The following is a 24,919-nucleotide window of genomic DNA, read 5'->3' as shown; positions in this document are numbered from 1 at the left end:
GCTCCTAAATGAACATCTTTATACATAAATCTTTGCATGCCAATATATATGTATACATTTATATAGTGTGCCGGAGTCCAGCTCCAGCCGGGGTGGGTCTCTCGTAGGAAAGGACAGCGTCGGCGAATGAGGAGACACAGACACAGGATCAGGGTGCAAGCATCTCCTCCTGACAGCCTCGGAGGAACTTTATTTATACGTTAGGATATTTTTGTTTTTCCATACTTTCATAACATGTGATTATGTTTTTTTTTACAATTGATTGAGATAATCTTAGATCCTTTTTTGGACCACAGACAAAGCCTTCTTTCATTTTTCCTTTGTAATGATTAACATGACCTTTATTGATTTCCGCTTATTGACTTTCGCTAAAACAAAAACAGTACGGGAAGAGAAAGGTGCTAGACAGAGCGTGACCGTCTTGTTATTTTGTTCTATAGAAACCAGTTCTTCATGGAATTAGTTTCATTATGATTGCTTAGATAGGCGTAACTAAGATGAGTAGTCACTTTATCATGAAACCCCAGAAATATTCCCACAATTATAAAGATTGCCATAAACAAAATGAAAGAGAATAGCAGGAGCCAGCCCAGAAATATTCCCACAATTATAAAGATTGCCATAAACAAAATGAGAGAGAATAGCAGGAGCCAGCTGGAGTCTCCTGTTTTCAGGATCGTCCCCCATACTTGGACCTTGTCAAACAGCATGAGTAGCTTGGCTCGCGCCAATAGCGTATATATATCTTAAGCTATCAATAAGCAAGCAGTGTGCCCCACTGAGGATAAAGGAAAATACAGAAAAAATACAGAATTTAGTTCTGTTAGAATTTCCTAAAAATATTTTTTATACAGCAATAGTTTGGATCTCAATGCTTTGTACCATTATGAAATAAGAAGCTAATAACTCGCTTTAATTCTAATGCAGCAATTTTAACCTGTTCAATAGGACTAGATGAATTTCTTGTCTCTGAAATCTGGAGCATGTGTACCATTGAAAACTCCTCTCAGGACATTGTTTTCCCAGCAGGAAGCTTCATTATACAATGGAATCACCTGGTATGCACAGAACAAGAAGGATGAATGTGCAAAGGGCAGGCTTCAGGGCTGGTGGACAGTTAGGGCTGCACAGCGGAGTTTCCAGTTACATTTGAACAGCTGAAGCCAGAGCCACTAAGAAAGGAATGATATGGCTGGCACCAGGTTCTGCCCAGAGAGGTGGGACTTCTCTTTGAGTAGATGCTGCTGCCCTGCAAATCAAAAAGGAAATAAAGAAAATTTCAGTATTGGTGTCTGGCGCCTACTTTCAAAAATATGCATACACGCACACTGCAGAAAAAATGAAATAGTACATAAAGTATAAAGTGAAAAGTAAAAGTGTCTTAGACTCCCCATTCTTTTTTTTTCTAAGATTTTATTTATTTATAAAGAGAGACAGCAAGCATGAGTGGGGGAGGAGGAGAGAGAGAAGCAGACTCCCTGCTGAGAGGGGAGCCCAATGCGGGGCTTGATCCCAGGGTCCTGGGATCATGACCTGAGCCAAAGGCAGACGCTTAACCAACTGAGCCACCTAGGCGCTCCATAGACTCCCCATTCTTGCTTTCCACAAAGAATCATTGTTGATGGTTTGAGTTGGCTTCCGAGGAAGGACACCTATCTTTACATTGTGCACACACCTACACACACCTTCACGCACCCTTTTACAAGCACAAATGGAATCTGCAACCTTTTTCAACTAACATCAGATTTTGGACACATATCCTTATTGAACATATTAGTTACTTCATTCTTCCTCATGGATGGATTCTTACTGTATGGATATACCATAAAGCTAGCCAACCTCCGTACTGATGGACATTGTATCACTGGAGTTTAACTAGTAAGGAAAAACCTATCTTGACGTTAAGACACCAAGAGAGGACCTGGCCAAAAAAATGGACTCCGACCATAGCAAATAGAGTCTGACCACTGACTGGATTTTTTAAAACGGAAATTACTGAATTTTAAAAACCAATTAAAAGATACATTTTTTAAAATCATGAAACAATCTAATGTTGGCTTGGAATTTTATCCCGTGGTTTTGGACTCCATTTGATTGCTGGTCACCCTTTTTTTGCTAATGATTATTGCAGCATTATTTACAATTGCCAAGATTGAGAAACAACCTAAATGTCCATCCATAGACAAATGGATAAGGAGGATGTGGTACACACACACACACACACACACACACACACACACACACAGGAATATTACACAGCCATAAAAAGGGATGAGATTTTTTTTTTTTTTTAATCATTTGCAACAACATAGATGGACCTAGAGGGTCTTATCCTAAGTGAAATAAGTCAGACTAAGAAAGACAAATACCATATGATTCACTCATATGTAAAATCTAAAATAAAAAAACAAATAAAAAGTGGAATCAGACCTGTAAATACAGAGAACAAACTGATGGTTGCCACATGGGAGGGAGGATGGGCAAAATGGATGCAGGGGGTGGAAGATACAGGCTTCCAGTTAGGGATGAAGAAGGCACAAGAAAAAAAAAGGCACAGCATAGGGCATATAGTCAATGATACTGTAACAGACTTGCGCGCCTGGGTGGCCCAGTCATTAAGCGTCCGCCTTCAGCTCAGGTCATGTTCTGGGATCTAGTCCCGCATCAGGCTCCTTGCTCAGTGGGGAGCCTGCTTCTCCTTCTCCCTCTGCCCCTGCTCTGTAGGGTCCCCTCTCTCACTGTGTCTCTCTCTGTCAAATAAATAAAATCTTAAAAGAAAAAAAATACTGTAATAGACTTATTTGTTAACAGATAGTAGCTACACTTGTGAGCATAGCATAATATATAAATCTGTTGAATGACTATGTTGTACACTGGAAACTAATGTAACATTGTGTGTCAACTACACTCAAATAAAAACAAAATAAAGGAGGGGCACCTGGGTGGCTCAGCCCATTAAGAGGCTGCCTTTGGCTCAGGTCATGGTCTCAGGGTCCTGGGATCCAGCCCCATGTTGGGCTCCCTGCTCAGCGGGGAGTCTGCTTCTCCCTCTGCTCCTCCCACCCCCATGCTCTCTCTCTCTCTCTTTCTCTCTCTCTCTCTCAAATAAATAAATAAATCTTAAATAAAAGAAGAATCTTAAGCAGCCCACACATTTGTACTAGGGCTCCTCCTGCTGGACATTTTCTACAATTGCACTTCTGATTCAGATAATCTCAGACTTGATTTACTCAAAATTGATTTTTTTTTTTTTTTGCTTTAAGATAATTAACAAATATAAGGGTATAGTTATGCTTATTCTTTTTTAAAAAGATTTTTTAAAGGTTTATTTATTTATTTTAGAGAGAGAGCACGGAGGTGCAGAAGGAGAGGGAGAGCACACTCCCTACTGAGCACGGAGCCCACCACAGGGCTCCATCTTACAACACTGAGATCATGACCCGAGCTGAAATCAAGAGTTGGACACTAACAAACTGAGCCGTCCAGGCATACCTATGTTTATTCTTTTAGAAAAATAAAATATTACAGAACAAAATAGTTATACTGAGGGTCTCCATCCTTTTCCAGTTCTCACTCCCTTTCCTAAAAGTAACCACTTAGAGCAATTTGGAGTTCATGTCCTTAGACCTATTTCATCATTGATGTCCATTATCATGCACAAATAGAAACATACAGTTTTGTTTTCCTTTGCTTTTCATGACTGGGTTCATGTTCTAGGCCTTTACTTGTCACATTTTAACATAAACTTTTCCTGTTTATGTGAGGTTGTGCTTGAGGGCAGCTTTCACGCAAAGAAAAAAACACTATTTGCAATTACTTTGGCTTAAGAAATTAATTCTAGCTATTAAACTTACAAATTCAAAAACTTTATTTCCCCATACATTTGTCTATTTAATTTAGGAATCATGTTTTTCTATTTAAAAACCTAGGGGGTTGCCCGGCTGGCTCAGTTGGTAGAGCATGGCTAAAAATTTAGTAAAATCTAAGTATTTATGTTATTGAAATATAACTTTCAACAAAAAAATCCCAATCTGATATGTTTGGAATCAAAGAGCTATTCCAACAGCTATTTTTATATGTTAAATTCTGTAAAATGTTGCAAATAAATTAAATACCAAAAACTGTAAGTTGTTCCTAAACTTACCACAGAACTATTAATAACATGAGTTAGATTTATATAAACAGCTGTTTGTTCCATTCTAAACCTTTGCAGATTAAAAGTCCTTTACTCCATTATCCCTAAGCAAGTGGAGCTTGGAATTCCCACTTCTGTGTCCTGGGGTGTGTTGGGGGAAAAAGGGACAACTCATTTTGGACAGAGAATTCAGACCAAGATAAGAGATCTGATGTTTCTCCTTGACCCTGACTGACAAAATGAGTCCTTATTTTAATAACATAAGTACATCTGTTTTCTCATATCTTCGCCAATCCAGTAGATTATCATTGTACTGAATTTTTGGCCAAAACTAGAGCCTATAAGCCTTTAAGTTTGTTTTCTACATATTTTTTCACTTGAATTGTCCATGAGAATTTTTCCATTGCTGTATGATTATTCCTACCACTGTCCCCCACCCCAATTTTATGGAAATATAATCTACATATAATATCTACATTATATTCCATCCAGTAAATGTAATCCTTCGATGTAACCACTCACTTCTCATTAGATATTTAGGTCCAGCTCCCAATGCTTACACTTTGGATTCAGTATTATAAAGAATGCTGTGATGAACATCTTTGAACATATAGGTTGCGCCCACATTCTGAATCGTTTCTTTAGAAGAGGGTACCGGAAGTACCCTAAGGTCTGACTTAGGCCAAAGACTGAATATTTTTATAATTTCTGATACATATTGTCAAATTGTTCTCCCGAGCAATTTATAAACTTACAATAGCACCAAGCATTGAATAACACTTTTAAAATATTTTTTCGCTATTTTTGGCTAAGGTATGTCCAAGATGTTGAGGTGAAAATTGCACCCCATTAAATTTGTATCTCATTATTACTAGAAAGATGAAATCATTCTCCATATTTGCCACTTGGGGATCGTCTCCTGCAAATCATCCATCAATATTCTTAGCTAAGTTGTTTAAAAAAGAGATCAGTAAAATTCCTTCCAGGGCAAAGAAAGTGGAAGAAAACCTGGCAAAGAGTGAAAGAGGGTTTTCTTCTTGGGGCACCTGGGTGGCTCAGTCGTTAAGCGTCTGCCTTCGGCTCAGGTCATGATCCCGGAGTCCTGCGAATGAGCCCCGCGTTGGGCTCCCTGCTCAGTGGGAAGCCTGCTTCTCCCTCTCCCACTCCCTCTGCTTGTGTTCTCTCTCTCGTTCTCTCTCTCGCTGTGTCTCTCTCTGTCAAATAAATAAATAAAATCTTTAAAAAAAAAAAAGAAAGAGGGTTTTCTTCTTGGCATTCAGTGGCATGGGGAAAGAACCGTCATACATAAATCTTTGCAACAATCGCTGGAAGAATGCCCAAAGTAGAGAGCAGATCAGGTACTTTAAATCCCTTATCTGCTGTGCTGTGAGCCACAGTGACGTTTTGAGGCAGTGTGGTTTGGTGGGGAAAGCAAGGACTCGACACACAAACTGGGGTTCTGTTTCTGGCTCTAGCCAGTCCTAAGTGACTTTAAGAGATCACTTAACCCCTTCAGCATCACTGATGGGGATCGAGTTGCCCACCTTCCTGGAAAGAAACAAGATGATGACTCCAGGACTGCCAGGCTGGAAGCCTGACACGCCCGAAGTCCCCGGAAAGTTCTGGCAACAGGTAAGGAGAGGCACCCTCATTCACGAAACACCTCCTGCGGACAGGAGGTAAACGGAGCCTGATCTGTATCTGTGTAAAGCTGACAGTTGGCTTAAGGAGACAAGGAGTAAAATCATGAAGACCTAAGTTATGCTGTAACACTATGGATATCTACCTCTCCGGGCTTTTTGAAGTCCTCAGCTCACTGGATTGCCTACCTATTAAATCCTCTCAACAACCTTATTCCACCCTTTCTCCACCTAAGTGAGCCATTGGTTTCCATTTCTTGCAATCAAAATCTGGAATATATAAATATATACACCAGACACGTCTCCAACTCTTGTAGGACATTTGTCATTCCTTTCGACTGCCTGACCAAATTGAGACATTCTTTGTCTCAAATCCAAATGCCTCCTCAGAGTAGAAACCAATCATTTGTTCATTCACTCATTCATTTATTCATTCCTTCATTCCTAAGCACCTACCCGGTTGCAGGCTACATGCTAATCTGGGACACATCCATCACTGAACAAAACAGGTAAAAGTTCCTGTCTTTCTGGGGCTTACGTTCTAACATGTGGAGACAGGCAGTAAAGAATAAACTTATTGAGCAGAGAAGCTGGAGGATGAGAAACACTGTAAAAAGTTAAAATAGAACATCATGAGGGGTTTCACAGAGCCATCTACGGTGCAGGCTGTAATTTCAAATACTGAGATCACCATAACTTCACGGAGGCGAGATAGGAGCTAATGCAGTAGGTGAGAAAGTTAGCTGCACAAAGAGCTAGGGGAAGGACTTCCAGGCAGAATGAACAGTGCAGGCAAAGGTGCAGGGGCAAGAACACGCCTGGCATGTTCCAGGAGGCCACTGTGGCTGAGGCGCAGAAAGAGGAAAGGAGCAGGAAAGAAGACGGAGAGAAATGGGCCGGGGCAGGCTGTTTGGCTCTGACTCCGAGAGGGATGTGGGAGCGACTGCAGAGTTGTGAGCAGACGAGTCACATGACTCAATGGTTGAAGAACTACACTCTACGTGCATGTTTGGAAGTTTCCCTAATAAACAGTTAAAATAAAAGGCTGACTCTAGCATCTGGGTTGCAAAGAAGCCATGAGGGATGAGACAAAGTGGAAGCAAGGAGACTCATTAGGGTCTACTCAGTAATCCAGGGGGGCGATGACCAGGCTGGTTCCAGTAGGTGACTGCATATTCCTTCCTTCTCTCTGTGTCTGTCTCTCTCTCTCTAATGGACTAGTTATAAAAATGAACAAAATATTCTATGTAATACACACAGCACAGCGTCTGGCTTGCAGCCCTGATTAATGTTCTGCCCCTTGTAGATGGAAGAATGGATCCTATGGACGTTAGGGAGCACCCACCATGTGCCCCCCCAACTGCAGCATGACAGGCTCTGCTCTGCCAGCTCGGCAGGAGGTCAGCCCACTTGGGCATATGTTCTCCAAACCTGCAGCGACCTAGCAGCTCAGAGAGACTGAGAAGCGCAGAAGCACAAACCTTACTCAGCAGCCAGATTATTTTAGGGCGTGGGTGTTAAATCATACTGCAGTTCATCGGCGTTCTGTCAGTGGTAAGGCCTGGGTATCTTGGGGAAGCAAGGAGGTTGGGTCAGACATCTACTTACGAATTCAAAGCACAGTCAGGATGGGGGCTGTGGTCCACGCACTTTAAGAGCTTCACTGGTCTACGGAATGAAAAGAAAGAATATTTAAGGGATTATTTAAATGACTCTCACTCATCAAACATTTTATGATGTGTCTACAAAGTACTGGGGATACAAAGTCTCTGACCTTGAAGAACACACAAACTTTTTTTTTTTTTTAAGATTTTACTTATCTATTTGAGAGAGAGAGAGAGAGCACAGGCAGGGGGAGCGGCAGGCAGAGGGAGAAGCAGGCTTCCCACTGAGCAGGGAGCCCGATGCGGGGCTCGATCCCAGGACCCTGGGATCATGACCCAAGCTGAAGGCAGACGCTTAACCAACTGAGTCACCCAGGTGCTCCCACACAAACTATTTCTTTTAAGAAATATTAGCTAGCATTTATTGAGCACTTACTATGTACCAGGAAATCTGATTATGTTTATACAGACCACATCACTGAATCCCTTCAACAACCAAATGGAGCGGGTATTACCATCTCCAACTTAGAGCTGAGAAAGCTAAGCAGAGTCACTTGCCCAAGTACACACAGTAGCCATTGTGGAGCTGAACTTGAACCCTGCAGGCTCACACCAGAGCCCAAGCATGGAACCACTTCTGTAAAGATGGAACAGGCTTGCTTGGAAAATCCTCCTGATGAGGTCTTTGGCCAGAAAGTTGGACTTGAAGCACACGGGTGATGGCTAGTGCCCAGGCTTCAGCAAAGAAGCTACCCAGTAGAGGGAGAAGATGAGGAGTCCCAGGGGGGCGGGGAAAGCAGAAGAGAGAGAGGAGCCAGGTAGCTGCGGCACACTGGGCACTAAGGAGGAGGCAGGCCAACAGCGGCTTTCTCCTGGCCAGGTGCTGGAAGGGACTCTGGAAAAACAGGAAATGCGTTGTTCGCTTTACTGCTCCCCAGGACTTGACTACTCTCCGGTAAAGTCTATACTACGCAGGTATTTGTTATGAGAATAGCTTGTTGTTGCTGTTTTCTGCCCCCAGCCCCCAAAGTCATTGAGTTTCATGGAGTCTGGCTCAATACAGAGATCACAGAAATCAACCAGGAGGCAAGAGAGGCTCTGAAAAGAGAAGAGCTGGCCAAAATGTGCAAGAATCTTGGGGAGAACTGACGGCCACAGGACAGAGGACCATGTCACTTGAATTGTGTGGGGCAAGAGGTTGTTAGGGGAGGAGGTTGGTGTGTTAACCTTGGTCACTCTCCCACGGTAGACCTTTCGTTATCTCCTCTGCACTCCCAGGAGCAATACAAAATCCCAGCTGAACACCGGAGCCCAATGGGCAGTAAAGAAGAGGGAGAAGGGGAGCTGAGCCAGGCTTGCAAGGGAAGAGCCCCGAAGGGCAGTGCAGGTGGGGACAACTAGAGCAAGTGAAAGCAGGCGGTGTCCCCTAGGACAGCCGTGAGCGGGGAAGGACACCTTGGGCTCTGGCTTGGGTCACCACACGCGGCCTGATGACTTACAAAGACAGCCTCCTCAAGGGAGTTCCTGGGCCAAAGTAAAGTGGTCCTAAATGTGGAATTTTTAGGCACAATTTTCTCCATCATTGAGCTGCTTTAGCAAAGACCTGCCTTTTAAGGCAAATTTATGAAAATCTGGTGCTTTCTTGTTGTGATGAGCACCGGGTGTTGTACTGAAATGTGGAATCACTATATTGTTCACCTCAAACTAATATTGCACTGTATGTTAACTAACTAGAATTTGAATAGTCTTAAAAAAATAAAATACAACCTGGTGCTTTAAGAAAGGAAGGGTCCTAGAGTAGAAAGAAAAGAGCATCCTTCAAAGCCATACAATGCTGGGTTCAAAACTCAGCTCTGTCCCTGAGTGGTGACCTTGGAAAACTTATTCAATCTCTCTGACCCTTAATTTACCCATCTGCGGAAAAGGGATATTTATATAAAGCTTAACAACAGACACAAGGGATCTAAGACAAGTCTAGAGAGAGGTTACTATTGTGGGCAGGCAGGAAGGCTGAAAGGGAGGATGAGGGGAGACTCTGAGCTGCTGGTTATGTTGTTGTGTGTTGAACTTGGGAAAATTCATCCAACTGTGTACTTATGGTTGGTGCATTTTCCTGTACATAGTCTATAGTTTCCAAAAACAGTATTTGCTTTTTTTTTTTTAAGATTTTTATTTATTTGACAGAGACACAGCGAGAGAGAGAACACAAGCAGGGGGAGTGGGAGAGGGAGAAGCAGGCTTCCTGCGGAGCAGGGAGCCCGATGCGGGGCTCGATCCCAGGATCCTGAGATCATGACCTGAGCCGAAGGCAGACGCCTAACCAACTGAGCCACCCAGGCGCCTGCTTTGTTTTGCTTTTAATAGAGGGTGGTAACACCTCACTTTTGAGCTTCCTGAGAGCATTAACAGTAACAGAGGGGTACACTGGTACAGCATCAAACTGTGGAAAACAGCTTCGAGGGGCTCTTTGTCTGGCAAAACGGGGGAGCAACCCATATTTCCAGTGGGCTTTGCTCAGCTGGGAGGATTATCCAGCCCACAGAGCTCATGAGAAAGCATAGTGCGGCAGAGCCAGCTGGGTGGTCGTGGGGGCTGGACAAGACTGCAGATGGAATTTCCACTCTGCCGTACCCACGAATTTTCAAGAAAGCGACCCAGTCCTTGCAATGTTGCACCTCCACCCTGAGGAACCAAGCAGGGCTGCAGACTTAGGCATTGAGGCGGAGAAAAGCAGGAAGCAGCAAGGTAAGGAGTTCCCAGTGCAGGGGAGGGTTTTCAATGGTACTTAAGGATTCAGCCTAACTTATCTAAATTTCCAAGAATCAGGGGCACCGGGGTGGCTTAGGGTGTGACTCTTGGTTTCGGCTCAGGTGGTGATCTCAGGGTCATGAGATGGAGCCCAGCGTGGGGCTCCTCACTCAGCATGGAGTCTGCTTGAGATTCTCCCTCTCTGTCTCCTTCTGCCCCTCACCCCCACTCACACGCATGCGCGCTCTCTCTCTCTCTCCAAAATAAATAAAATCTTAAATTTCCAAGAATCAGGAAGGCCTGCAGGCAACACCTGATTATAAGTACATAAAGTACTTAGCCCATAATGTGCTCAATCAATGGTAGCTGTTACTATTTTCCTATTGGTCTACTGTTAAGATGCATTTCTCTAAGAATCTCAAACAAACCCACCCAGCATCTATCTTGGGCAAGGATCCGTGGCATCCAAAGATACAGGGACCACAGTGCCTGTTCCCAGGTTACTCACCTGCCAGAAGCAAGGGAGGAGAAACAGGACATGCACAAATGAAAAAGGGTTTCTATTTGTCCTTGTAGCATCTTTTAAAGAGGACTCTGGACAAAAGTGGGTGGGACCCAGGCAGAGCCCTGGCCAGAAGGGACTCCCAGCCCTCACACCCAGTGACAGCCCAGAAGGCACAGTCCTGTGGCCCTTAGAGCTGATCCCAGCAGAACACATTCAACAGCCCCCTGCTCTCCAAAATCACTGCTCCACTTTTGAAATTGCCCACTGATTATGATATACCACCTACAGGTGATCGTTAATACAGCTGTACTGAAAACCCATTTTCTTCAGTCTCTCTTCCAGGATTTTCACAGTGCCTTCTCCACAGGATTCCCTAAAATATAAAAACATATAAGTAAAGTTAAAGGAGGAGGAAAAAAGGAAGCTGTTTCGGGGTGAATTAAAATTTCCTATGATCACGTGCTTCCCGGGTTATTCTCCTTTCTGAGGGAATACGCGACAGTAACCCCAAAGCTGCCGCTTGCGGGGAACCCGCGGTACCCCAGGAGACCGTGCGCTGAGCTCCAAAGTTTGCGGGTCCCGCGCACTGGGAGGGCCTGGGCTGGCGCATGCGCAGTGCGCCCCACCCAGCAACGCACCTCAGTGACGCGCCCCAGGCCAGCACAGTGCTGCCAACGTGCTCACCATACGGTGTGTGTTAGGTTAGGCTTTAAATGAAAACAAGAACATACAAGTCAAAAATTAGCAAAAAATGCAAATAAACACAAGGAAAAAGAAATCACCCCAATCGCTTATCACTAGGACCAAGTGCTGCTAACATTTTGGTGTATATCCTTCTAAACGTTTGAAATACATTCCTTCCCACGAGACTTTTAAACTATATTAGGCTTCTGCTGTCCGATGCATTTTGTATTCTGCTTTGGCACAAGTATACTTCTATATACTTCTCTGCTGTTATTTTTAAATTCCTGCATGGTCTCCCTTACATAATCAGAACATGATTCATAAAACCCGTCCCCTCTTGTTGATGATCAAGTTTGATTCCTATATCAAAATATAGGATATAGGAAATATATCCTATATATTTAGTTACACTAAAACTAACCTTGTTGGAGCTTCATTTTCAAACACATCCTTTAATTCTTTATTTCCTTAGCATAAATTCCTGGAAGTAGGTTTTCTGGCACTAAGGTTTTGAATGCAATTTAAGGCTCCTTGATGCGTCAAAGCACAAAAATTCAACTGAGTAAATCTGAAAATCTAATTGGCTTTATTCAACGATTCAGGAATAGAGCGGCATCCCTCCTAGTAAACAGGCAAGTGCTCTGAGAAGTCCTTGGAAATGGAAGGCTTTGTATCATTAGGAGGGTGTGACAAGGAAGTTATTAGCAAAAGAAAAGAAAGGATTATTTCAGGCCAGGTCACCTTCTCTTTGGGGGGAAGGGAGAGGCAAGGATTTAGTGTGCCGATGACCTCACTGTGGCTGATCAGGAAATTTCAGATTGACTGTTGAAAGGTCATATTTCCGGGAGAGGTTGAAACTTGGTTTGCTACTGCGGGGAGAACTGACTCCATTTGGGACCCACTGTTACTTTTTTGTTGTTATGGAAGTAGAGTGGATACACAAGGTTACATTATTACTTGGGTCTGTTGTTTCTTTTCCAACAAGAGGCAGTGCCAATTGCACCCTCTGCTGCCCACCCCATCACCATGTGAGTGTTCATTTCCCCACACTCTCCCCCCTGGGAGTCCTGCCCTCCTGTGGCCATAATTCAGCAGGGGCAAACAGCACGGATATCATACCAGCAGCTATGGCAAGTAGGCGTGGCATTCATGTCACCGGCAGCCCTGCCTCAGTTTACCCGGAATGAAAAGAGAAACAGCCTCCCCACTGTAACACTAATAGAGAGGGAGTATACAGAGTGGAAATGAGTGACTGGAGGAAGTTTTCACAAAAGAAGTGGAATTCTAGGCATTACAGGAATGATGAGGGCAAGGGGTTAAGTGACATCATGTTTTAGAACCTAGCCAAAATCTGGGATGAAGTCCTTCTCCAGGACAAGCTCACTACTGAGAATTTTCAGAAAGCAATGATGTGGGGGTTTCAGGACATCTGGATATATAGAGGTCAATGGATTATTTTACTATTTGTTTTTTATAATGGCAGCTAAAACAATGCTAACCACAATCAGGTATCAGCCATATTGTTTTTAGCTCTTTGTCTATAAGTTGTTCTTTTTTCCCCCTAAAATCTGAGCAGTTCAGGACCCTCACTTCCTTAGCTCATGACCCGTAACTCCACTCTGGCACAAACATACAACCCTGTGCTCTGGGCCCTTTTATCAACTCGGCTGTAGCAGAAATGTTGGTCCAAGATAACGTTGAATTGCAATTTCCTTATCTCACTAAAGATAGGTTCAAAGGGAAAGCTGTCTCTGATAGAAACGTTAAAACAACAAGCAAGCATAATTTCTAGACAAAGAGCAAATTCCCACAGAAATAAGAAAAATAATATACACTGTTTTTTATGCAACATAAGTAAAATTTGTCTTCCGGGAAGAGAAATGCAGATCCTGGTATTACTATGTAGTAAGTCATTTGCAAATTTAATCTCTTGTTTAAGAGACAGGAAAAAATAATCCCTCATTATACGGTGAGTCTGAGGGCTCTAGGGGCCGGAAATGGGGACGTTGCCAAGATTCTCCCAGAACATACTCATTGGGGCTGGCAATACTTTTCATCAGTGCTCTGAAGAGCAAGGCCCCAGCAGGCCTCTAAAGCCTGATGTGGCTGTACTTGAGCCAGGCTGGGCCTCCTTGGCTTGTCTCTGAAGCATCTGGGTTTTCGTTTCTTATCTTCCATCTTCAACAGCAATGCTCCACACTGATGAGAAGAATAAGGTCAGCCTTGCGTTTACACAAACTCAAGTGGTTTTCCAGAAAATATGGATCTTAACAGTTTCCTTGGCCAGTTATCTGAGACCCAGTTGTGGAAATGGTTGTTCTCTGAGAATAAAGTCTTCATTACATAGTCCTTGGGTCAATTCTGAGAACTCCTGGTGGGGGCTTTCAAACAACTGGGGGAAAAACTGGCTTTGACCCACACAAATGCACAAGGAACTCTCCTATCCAGTGCTGCCCAGGTAGCTCAGAAAGGAACACCATTTTCCTTGGCTGAGAATAGTACTGAATAAAGGAGGTCCTCTCTCTGGGCTTAGGACTGTTTAGTGGCAATACCTAAAAGTCAAGACTTTGTCTTTCTTTACCCATGACATTAGAAACAGAGAACACTGTTGTTTCCCCAAAAATGAAAATGTAAAACAGGCTTGATTATAGCATATTCAAGAGAAGTGTGTTTGCACAATTACCATCATCAGTAACACCTTGGCTTACACTTTTGGTCTTCCGATGTCATGCATAACCCAGACCTCAATTCGTGTGATTTTATCCTTCTGGAAATAGGGAATTTCAAAATCTGCAAAAAAACTGAGAAGGAGGAAATACATTTTTTTAAAAAGATTTTTATTTATTTATTCACTGAGAATGTGAGAGAGAGTGCAAGCATGCAAGCAGGGGGAGGGGCAAAGGAAGAGGGAGAGAGAGAATCTCAAGCAGACTCCATGCTGAGTGGGGAGCCAGATGCTGGACTTGATCTCACGACCCTGAGATCATGACCTGAGCTGAAATCAAGAGTTGGACGCTTGGGGCGCCTGGGTGGCTCATTCGTTAAGAGTCTGCCTTCGGCTCAGGTCATGGTCCCAGGGTCCTGGGATCGAGTCCCACGTCAGGCTCCCTGCTCAGCGGGAAGCCTGCTTCTCCCTCTCCCACTCCCCTTGCTTGTGTTCCCTCTCTCGCTGTGTCTCTCTCTGTCAAATAAATAAATAAAATCTTAAAAAAAAAAAAGAGTTGGACGCTTAACTGACTGAGCCACCCAGGTGCCCCAACATTTCTTAAAGTCCTAAAGCAATAGGATACTTTTCCCATTTCACTGTTAGTTGATTTACACATTACTTTTGTTGGAAAGCTTTCAGGGTGTTCTGTGGGGGTATTTTTGGCTTTTATTTTTAGGTTATTTATTTCATTCGTGCATTCATCAGCTATTAATGGCAGAGATGTATAGACATGGCTCTGACCTCCAGTCATTCAGTTGTCTTTGCTTTACCTGAACTTACAAAAGGAAGCCTTATGCTGGTGATTAAGACAGTTTTCTTAAGCTTCCATTTGAAAAAACTAAATAAACAACTTGGCGTTGTTGTTGTATTTGTTGATGCTGTGTTCTTACCCTTTAACAGGATAGGCTCCTGATGGTATTGAACCATTCAGCATGACATAGATCACCCCAGAACTGTCCTTTGAATACTGTAAGAAGAAACAAGTATTTTGATTAACACATGTCATTTTTCAGCTATGAAATGAGCAGTTTTTTTTAATTGACATTCCTCAATGTGAGCAAGGATGTACTAAATTTGGTATTTCATACAGCTGGTAGGGATGCAAATGGCATCTCTTGGAAAGCAAAATGCTTTGAAATGTCAAAAACTCATAGACTCTGTGATTCCATGGCTGGGAATCTACTCGGAAAACCATGTGAAATGATCAGTTTCCAGCATTGTATCAGCTGGAATACACTAAAGTATGCTGCCAAACAACCTCAAAATCACAGTGGCTTTAAACAACAAAGATTTATTTCATGCTCACTCTACATCTTTATCACAAGTCCACTGGGGTTTTGTCCCCTATGTCCTCGCTCTGGGACATAAGCTGATGAAGAGTCCATATCTGCAAAGTCATTGATTGTCAGGGAAGGGAGAAGGGGACAGTGGTAAATCACAGACCAGTTCTGAGACATTTCCACCCAGAAATCATACACACTCCCTCTCACATCTCATTGGCAAGTCACAAGAAGTCACAAGCAAGTAACGTCAACAAGGCAGGGGAATGCAAACCATGTATGCAGAAGATGACCCAGACATTTTATAAACAGCTCTAAGGACCATCACAAGCATTGTGCACAAAGGTGTGTACTGCAGTATTGTTCGTAAGCCATCTAAAATAGTCAACAACAAAGGAATGGCAAGTAACTGATAGTACTTAAGTGTCTGAAATATTAGCCTACCGTTAATAAAACTGTGCAAAAGATTTGCAAACACAGAGGAAGTATGTGTATGTAAAGCAAAGTGCAATATTAGGAAGATAAAGCAGGAGCTCTACTATGCTAAAAATAATTGGACAAAAGTCTGGGAATATTAGTCACCCCCCAAAATTCCCAAGGAAGAGATAGGTCCAGCGAAGTTCCCAAATCTCCACTTCAGAATACTACCAGAACATACAATTTCCCTGATAAAAGGTTGATACTGGAGTGAGGTGGGGGGCTGGGAAGGCAGGTGGCACCGAGAGAGCCATGACTGGACTTAGTGATGCCCAATACCAGCGGCAGCAAAGCAACAATACACTTGAGACGTGCGTGTCATGCACGTCTCCGGGTTCCAAATAGTCAGTGCTAATGGTCAGGGTCAAATCCACAAATGCCAAGGTCTGATGACCATAATGCTGAAGGGGTTGCCTTCAGGCAGCAGGTATATACATGATTAATTTTCTTATTTGTATTTTCTATTATTTGTCACTTTTTTATCCTGAGCAGCTATCACATTGGTAAGAAAAAAAAAATGAAATAAAAAATGCATGCAGATACAATGAGGCTATATGATGTAGTGGTTGAAAAATTTGTTCTCTGGCTCCTCCACTTATTAGCTCTGGAATAAGGCTGCTTAATAAGTTGAATAGAAAGAAAATACATAAATAAAAAAAATAAGGCTGCTTAAGTTTCTTGATCTCTTTATGCCTCATTTTTCCTATCTGTAAAACAGGGGTCATAAGGGTCCCTGACCTCATAGGATTGTTGTAAAGATTAAATCATTTAAAATAATAATTACTGGGACACCTGGGTGGCTCAGTTGGTTAAGCATCCAACTCTTGGTTTCAGCTCAGGTCATGATCTCAGGGTCGTGGGATCGAGCCCCATGCCAGGCTCCCGTTGCTCAGTACAGAGTCTGCTTGAGATTCTCTCCCTCTGCCCCTGCCCCCACTTGCATGCATGCTCTCTCTCTAAAATAAATACATTTTAAAAATCTTTTAAAAATAAATAAAAATAAAACAAAATAATAATTATCAACATGTACTGAATACTTCTCTGCTACAGTTCCGACCCTCTCCTCATCACATACTCAACTACCTCTCCTTGTGCATAGACTATCCAGCACATTCTGAGGGCTCATAAAATGTGGGCATGATTCTTAGCTCCTTGATGAGAGTGTTGCTATTGCCTCTGAGTTGCAGCTATGATCCCACATTCAGGTGATGATGCCCCCGTAGCCTCCATGAGGGGCTCTGGCAGCCTGGCGCTCACTGAGTGGAGTCTCCACTGGAAATGGAGCCAACGGGTAGTGAGCGTAAATGCGGTGCTCCCACGGGATCAGCAGGAGAGCTCAGCAATAAACAGTGCCTTTTGCCTGGAGCCGGCCCTCTGTCCTGCTCCAAATCGCAGTGTGAAGGAGGATTTAACCAAAGTAATCTCACTCTGATCAACAAGGGGCCCAGTGGACACCCAGGGATCCAGGATGGGACAAAAAGGGATATGGACAGCCCTGAGAGGGAGCTGCTGGTGGTGGGTGGCAGGACCCTGAAGTCCACTGGCCTCCGAGTCAATACAGCTAACATTTAATAGACTGTCATCATGTCTGGTGGCAGTATTCTCTGAGGAATAGACCTTCGGTAAGGGGCCATTTCTGTGTCTCCAGTTTATCTTCCCCTCACCTGTCACCTACCACCTCCTATCACCTCCTCTATGATGAATAGCAGGCTTGGGGACATTTCTGACCCCGACAGCTGGATCTCAGGTGTCCCAAGGTCTCACATAAAACAGGGGCCGCCCCATTTTACATAGCAATCAAAATCACATTGATTCGAAATACTAAGAGCAGCCACAACACTATAGTAATAGCGACTATTTAATATCCTCATCTATACCAACATTCACTGAATGTGTTTGCTTGCTGTGCTAAGTATTTAGGCTCCTTAAGTCCTCACATCTTTATGGAGCAGACAGAGTGAATCAGAATGTGGCGAACGTGGACACAAAGAGAGGCTCAGAGACATTAAGTCATGACCCGATGGCCCCGTCTCTGAACCCCTCTGTCTTATGTTCATGGGTCCCACATGTGCTAGCCTCCCAGCCAGCCTTCCCAAGCTCACCTGCATAGACGCCCTTTTCCAGAAAGAATCCACAGCGTTGTTTTCACAATCTTCTGATGTAGGGCAGGACTGGTAATCGAGTCCTAAGGGGAAAATAGACAGACATTGTTTCATTTCAAACATTATATCAGAGAAGAATTGATTTAAAACATTTGCTGACTCCACAAAATCTATTTAGACTGTGTTTACAAGTTTGATGTTCACAGTTCTGCCTACCTGACCCACAAAGAACCCAATCTGTGATAGGAAGACAGGTGTCATTCTGCTTTGCACAGATGTGAGAAAGGCAGAGACCCAAGCAGTTGGGGGCCGACCACCAAGCATCAGCATGTTAGCTCGGCTTTTTCTTTACTGAGGGTCCAGTGAAGTGATTTAAAAAAAAAAAAAGTCTTCGCTCTGTTGAGTGAAGTGCCTTCTCCAGTTAGACCCGGTCTTAGAAGTAAATACAACAAAACACCAAGACAGTGATAGTCTTTAAACAGAAAACAGAAATTTTATGACATTTAAAATATATAAAGTGTTAAAAGGTATTACATTTTAAAAATTCTAATGACAGGGGTGCCTGGGTGGCTCAGTCAGTTAAGCGTCTGCCTTTGGCTCAGGTCATGATCTCAAGGTCCTAGGATCAAGCCCTACATCAGGCTCGCTGCTCAGTGGGGAGCCTGCTTCTCCCTCTCCCTCTGCTGCTCCCCCTGCTTGTGTGCTGTCTCTCTCAAATAAATAAAATCTTTAATAAATAAATAAATATAAAATTAAAATTCTAATGACAGAATTCAGCAGGCATATAATGGGATTGCTCCCCCATTTACTCTATAAAAAAGGAGAAAGTACTCATTGACAAGTCCTTCCAGAGAGAACCAAACAGGGCAAAATGTGTACTTCTGAAGGGAAATATGGGGAGTTTCCATGCCCCCTCAGGGCCCATCACTCTCCCACCTTCCCAGTGTTCACCCACTCAGAGGCCCTCTGAACCCCACCCCGTAGGGGTTTTACGAGATTTCATTAGGCAGACATGATTGATTAAATCATGGCCTTGGTGATTAACTCAATCTCCAGCCCCTCTTTCCTTCCTGGAGGACAGGGATGGGGCCAAAAGCTCACAGCCTCCAATACGGTTTTCCTTGGTCTTTCTGGTGACCAGCCCCCATGTGAAGCTATCTAGGAACCCCCAGCCACTAGTCATGTCATTATCACACAAAAGACATTCTTATTACTCTTCATATTCCCAGGGTCTTAGGAGCTGTGTGCCAGGACCTGGGGACAACAACCGAATATTTGTGATTATACCATACTCTCCCTTCCTTCACATTCTTTTTCTCACACTCCACACGTCCCTGCTGCAGGATAATCAAACAGACTTCCCAGTCACCGTCTATTGGATGAACGGCCACGTCCATTGACCCGGACCCTGAAATTTTCCCATTTCCCTCCCAGTGAAAGCCCTGTGCCGTCTGGCCCTCCTTTATTCCTCTAGCCTCATCGCCTACTACTTTGCTCTTTACTTGCTGCAGTCCTTGCTGTTCCTTAAATATTCCAGACATACTTCCACCTCAGGGCCTTTGCACTGGCTGTTCCCTCTCTCAGGAAATTCTCTTCCTCAACTCCGTCAGATCTTTGCTCAAATAGCTGCTCAGCAAGGCTTTCTCTGGACACTAATGTAAACCTGCAACACTGTGCTCCCTCTTCCTTCCCCTTCCGGCACTTCCTACCCTCTTTCCTGTTTTGTTTCTCTCTGTAGCCCATGTAATCTTAGGGCAGACTGTTTGACTCGCCTGTGTCTTGTCTTATCTCCCCATCTATAATGTAAGGATGGGGTATTATTTTCCTGTTCTATTCTCTGCTGTGTTCCCACTGCCTAGAGGCACAGAGTAGGCACTCGTAGTTGGATAAATGAATGAATGGAGGAGAATACACAGAAATGACCTTAGGCTAACTTTTAAAGTGATTCCAATACCCAGGCAGGGAGAATCTCCAGTTTTCATGAAGGGAATACCTCCTCCTACCTCCTCTCCTGCTCACCCTTCAAGACTCATTGAGAACCCAGAGCTGCTGGGAAGCTTCCCAGATACCCCGGTCTGGGCTGGTGTCTGCGCTACTGCTGAGGACCTGGGCTTTCCTGCATGAGAGCACAGCACGGGAGGAAATGCCCCTCACAAAGCTGTAAGCCCTCTGAGGATGTCAACTGCGCTAGCTGCAGCTCTCAGAAGGATCTGGATGCATGAGGAGAGTTTTTATTACCACCAGGCCAGCCCTGGTGACTTTCACTGTGATTTTAATCGCAAAATATCTTCTGGTACTTGGAGTGGCATTTAAGAGCAAAGGCTTCAGAATTCATCAGAAGAGGATTAACTCCTGGCTCAACTCCGTCAAGTGATTTAACCTCCCTAAACTTCAGTTTCCCCTTCTGGAACAGGAGAATCGTGAGGCCGGGTTGGGCCGGGCTGGGAGCACGTGCTCTGGGGTCAGACAGTCTGACTCTGCCGATTCCTAGTTGTTCACTCCTCAGGAAGTTTCTTAACCTTGCCGTGCCTCAGTTTCCTTATTTATCACAACAGAGATTAGGAGAGGACCTATCCCTTGGGGCTGCTGCAGAGATTAAATTAGTTAATATGTATCAGTATATGCTTAAAGAGTACCCAGCAAAAGATAAGTGCTTTCTCTCTATTATTGTCATCATTAATTATTATTACTACCACCTACCTCAGAGTATTTGGGGGGAATCAAATGAGACAAATGCGTAGGAAAGCATTTAGCACAAATGGCAAATGCACAGTATCGACTTAACTAGGAGCTCTTACTTTCCCTGTGATTTGTCCGGGAGTCTTACCGGAGGCATTTTCCTGTCGACACCAGCTCAGAAAATCGCCAATCGTCCCGTACAGAACATTGCACAGAGGTATCAAGCGACGGGCATTCTCTGAATAGCTAGTGACAAGGAGGTGGTTGTTTTCCCAGAACAGGGACTAAGGAAAAACAAACACAAAATTAACATGAAAATGAAATCAAAGCAGATTTTTTTTCAGTCAGGCAGTCCATATTTATTCAACTCTGACTTCTCTGACAACAACTGAACTTTCTTTCTCTTTGTCTTTGTTTACCCATTCAGAGAGTGCCATGATCTCTCCTCCCATCGTTCCAAGGGTCATGCACAGGTTAACAAAGTACTGTCTCAGTAATAAATATATATATTTATCCCTGGATTTAAAAAGAGATCAAAGGACCTGGGTTCGAATCCTCACTCTGTCATACACTAGATGTGTGATCTTGAGCAAGGCATGTCATAGCCCTGTGCCTCAGTTTCCACATCTGGAAAATGGGGAGCATGAGCCCTTTTTCTTCTTCCACAGCTGTGTTCAGGAGGATACGTCACCACAAAAAGCACTTTGGAGAGTGTAAAATGCCTCAGAAATATGTTACTTTTATACTGTATTTTACAGTTTCCACTATAATGCTACAGTGTTTTCGCACAACAGTAAATATAAATAACAATATCCCTCCCATGATCTCATCAGACCCTCAGTAGTCCAACTGGGCTATGCCTAGACTGGAAGCTTCCTGAGGGTCGGGGCTGTTTTGTTCCCCATTGCAAACATCCTCAAGCCTTAGCACAGGTCCAACATGTGGAAGTAATTATTTACTGAGTTCATCAACTAGCACCAAAATCTATGAAAGAAGAGAACAACATTTAGGGTTCCTCTTTTTACTGGCAGGAGGCAGCAAGTTGCAAAATGCAAAATATCCTTAAAAATCATTATTTTCAATCTATTATATCTCTGAAACTTCCAGCTCCATTTACAAATTTAAAACAACAATGTTAAGATTTTTTCATTTGTAAACATCTATGTTACCTGATTTCACAATGAAAAATCGGGTTAAGAATTATGTTGTCGAGAAACAAAACAAAGCATCTGACTTTCTTTAAACTCAAGGTATTGTTCTAAGCAAACATTTTATGTAGATTTTCTCATCTGTTTTCATTTTATTAGAACTCAGAACAAAGACATGTAGTTTGCTTAAAGAAACTGGTACTGAATAGACAGAACCTTCAGGTCCCTTAAAAGGAGGGATTGGTCTTCTGGGAAGATACTGAGGTTAAGGGTCTTCTGAGTCACTCAAAAGTTCAGGCCTTTGGGGCCAGTTAGGACACAAATTATTCAGAATTGGCTAGGGGCAGAGGCCCAGGGGAAAGGTGTGGCAAGGTCCTAACATAGTGATTCCCCACACAGACTTGTTGATTTAGGAAAGTTCCTTCTGCCCAGACAGGCAGGAGACCCAGAATTACCACTGAAGACAAAGATGCCTTCCCACCAGAGAACTCAGGTGAGTTTGCTGCTTGATTTTTTGGGGAGACTGAAACAGGTGCCTGCAGGGTCGCAGACACCTGGCCCATGCACCATCTATCTCTATAGAGACAGAGAGGAATGTTTTACCTTGTCTCTGGGAATGGAATGTCTGGAGAGGTTAATAAAAAGGTCGTAGTCGGAGGGAAATACGGAACAGGGATCCTTGTCCAGCACCACTTTAAAGGCTTCCCAGATAGCTGTGCAGTTCTTGTCCCTGTGCAGTGGCACACATTAAAAAAAGAAAAACAAACCACATCATGAGATGTTGTGAATTACTGCCATTTCTTTCTAAGTACTCCAACAGCTTCCCGCGCAATTTTGCCATTTATCAACTCTGCAGAACGAGGCACAAAAAAGACAGCAAAGTCTCCTGTCTCGTGCATTAACCCCCATTTAGAAGAGGAGAAGAAAAAACCTAGGTGATGGATTTGGAAATCTGACAGTGGAAATGGCTCTCAGATGGTACGACACACATTTTTCAGAGCTAAGGAACAGAGTCTTGTCCCGGGCTCCCAGAGATGAGTAGAAAAGGCACTTTCCTGGAGGATGAAAATTCCAATAAACCAGGCAGGCTCCCGACTCCAGGGGCCTCTCCACTGAGTCTTAAGGTCCACTTTCCCCGGGGCCACGTGTGGTCAGGCCAGTGGATGAGACCTTGTAAAACCAGGAATGAGAGCCGGGTGTTGAGAAAAGCTGTTTCGCCTCCTGTGAATGTTAGTTAGGGCTAAAGTTATCAGGGACCACAGTGAGAAGTTAAAAGGAGTACACTTGCTCTCCAGCGCGTTCATTTGTCACCTTCACAGGTCCTGTAGAACCGCCCTGTTCCTGGGAAATGCCCAAAGTTACTCAAGAGTGCAGCAGACGGGGGGAAAGAAAAAAAAAAGTGCAGCAGACGTTCTCGGGAAATTACGGAGTTAAGCAATCCCCTTGAATGCCATGCTCAAAAGATTATAAAAGTTTTACTAAGTTCCCGTGGCCAGCTTCTTATTTGTAGGGACCAACTGACCCAAATGTTGCTGGCTGTCAACCTGAAGCCCCCGTTTGTGTTAGAGGAGTCAGTGCTTTAAGAACTATCTCCCTGTCTCCGTACTCGCTGAAAGTAGTAAAAACCATTTGCTCATGCCAAAAGATTTGGGCTGATCTATTCGAGGACGCATCTCACGCTGTCACCCTTTGCGTTAGGTGACACTACGGCAGACAGGACGCCCTCCGGTGACAGCCACAACTCTTCAAGTCCATCCTAGCTTTCCAAAAACATTTCCCAAGGCATTTGTAACTGTTTATTTCTTGTGTGGGGCAGTGGGTAATATGGGCGTTCCTTATATTATTCTCTGCTCTTTTTATTTGTCTGAAATGAATCAGAAAGAAAAAAAAAACTGGCACAAGAAAAAAACATTATGAAAACAGAAAAAGTAGGTCCAAAGAAGGAACAAAAATTAGTAAGAAGCACTGTGCTGGCAAGAGAGACTCAAACTCATAAAGTTCTCTAGGTTTCAGAGGATCTGAAATTTGAATTCCCCAAGTCCCTGGATTCACCAGTTTCTAGGTCGGCCTTCCTGGGTCTGACCATTCTGGCTAAGCACATACTTGCTGGCTGTCATCCAAACTCACCTCTACCTAATCCTTGCCTCTAGGTTGACGGCCCACAGCCTCCTTCACTTACACACACACACACACACACACACACACACACACACACACACACACTCTCCTCACCCCTAGACTTCTCACCCTCTGCACTTGGCTCCCCCGACTTTTAGAAGCCCCACCTTCCCCCGCGCACACCTCTCGGGTCGAGATCCTCCACCCCCACACACCCCTACCCTTCAGCCTCCATCTGCTCCTCCCGACACCCTCCTCCCTTCTAGACCTCCCCGCTTCCCCCGCCCAGCTCACCGCTGGTCCGGATTCAGGAGGGCCACGTACTCCGCGCATCGGCCCAGGATGATGCTCTCTAGGTGCGGTGTGGTGCCCTCCCCGCGCCACCGGGCGCCCCCAGCGCCCGCAGCGCCCGCGACCAGCAGCAGCAGGAGCAGCTGCGAAGGCGTGAGCCCCTGGGCTGTCATCGCTGGCGACTTTGTCCCTCCAGGTCCGTGCCTTCTGACTCACTTCTCATCCCGCACTAAGGCGACTCCCCCCAGAGGCGCTGCGCAGTCCTGCACTCCAGCCCCACCCCCTGGCTTTCGCCTCTGCTAGCTGCTTCAGTTCCAAGATTGGGACTTCCCTGGCGATAAGATTCTGGCTCTTGGCTTTTTTGTTGTTGTTGTTGTTGTTAAGATTTTATTTTTAGGTAATCTCTGTAGAGATTACTTGGGTGTACCAAGGTGGGGCTCGAATTTACAACCCGGAGATCAACAGGTCGCATGATCCAAAGACTGAGACGTTTTTGTTTTTGTTTTGATTAAGTATAATTATCACACAGTGTTGTACGAGTTTCAGGTGTAAACGTAGTGATTGGACAGTTCTATACATTACTCAGTGCTCACCATCTGTCACCATAGGTTATTATATTATTGACTGTATTCCCTATGCTGTACTTTTCATCTCCGTGGCTTATTTTATAACTTATTTATTTTATGTACCTTTTAATCCTCTTCAGTTATCTCACCCATCCCCCACCCACCTACACCCGGCAACCACCAGTTTGACAAACTAACAAACAAAAAACCTAGCCCTTGGCTAATATTGGCCAGA

General features: G+C 44.0%; 1 protein-coding gene across 5 annotated transcripts; it reads right to left on the bottom strand.

Annotated features, from left to right (window-relative positions):
• Positions 1-148: 148 nt before the first annotated feature.
• BST1 (bone marrow stromal cell antigen 1) lies at positions 149-24,348 on the bottom strand. Of its 5 annotated transcripts, none has more exons than XR_013446287.1 (10): positions 24,122-24,346; positions 22,313-22,439; positions 20,710-20,845; positions 17,883-17,965; positions 14,914-14,990; positions 14,025-14,117; positions 10,919-11,005; positions 7,384-7,443; positions 5,144-5,349; positions 149-1,249 (listed from the first exon to the last, which is right to left on the bottom strand). XR_013446287.1 is itself a non-coding variant. In XM_036096532.2 (10 exons), the coding sequence occupies exons 1-9, from the start codon at positions 24,289-24,291 to the stop codon at positions 5,217-5,219; spliced, it is 966 nt and encodes a 321-aa protein (XP_035952425.1). In that variant the 5' UTR covers positions 24,292-24,346; the 3' UTR covers positions 1,150-1,249; positions 5,182-5,216. The 5 variants fall into 5 exon arrangements, 3 of the variants coding, with proteins under 3 accessions (XP_035952426.1, XP_035952425.1, XP_035952427.1); XM_036096532.2 differs by having other exon boundaries at positions 1,150-1,249; positions 5,182-5,349; XR_013446288.1 differs by lacking the exon at positions 5,144-5,349 and having other exon boundaries at positions 7,257-7,443; positions 24,122-24,345.
• Between the last annotated feature and the right edge of the window lie 571 nt (positions 24,349-24,919).

This window comes from Halichoerus grypus, chromosome 3, assembly GCF_964656455.1.
Source record: "Halichoerus grypus chromosome 3, mHalGry1.hap1.1, whole genome shotgun sequence".
NCBI classification, from domain to species: Eukaryota; Metazoa; Chordata; class Mammalia; order Carnivora; family Phocidae; genus Halichoerus; species Halichoerus grypus.
Note: the sequence above shows the minus strand (reverse complement) of the source record. Positions and strands in the feature narration are given on the sequence as shown.

Excerpts from the sequence above, each read along its gene's own strand:
- BST1 (XM_036096532.2), bottom strand. The coding sequence starts at position 24,291 with ATGACAGCCCAGGGGCTCACGCCTTCGCAGCTGCTCCTGCTGCTGCTG. Across the intron at positions 22,440-24,121 it reads CTCCTGAATCCGGACCAGCG|GGACAAGAACTGCACAGCTA; the intron begins GTGAGCTGGGCG and ends GCCACTGCACAG. Across the intron at positions 14,991-17,882 it reads GGAAAAGGGCGTCTATGCAG|TATTCAAAGGACAGTTCTGG; the intron begins GTGAGCTTGGGA and ends TTCTTCTTACAG.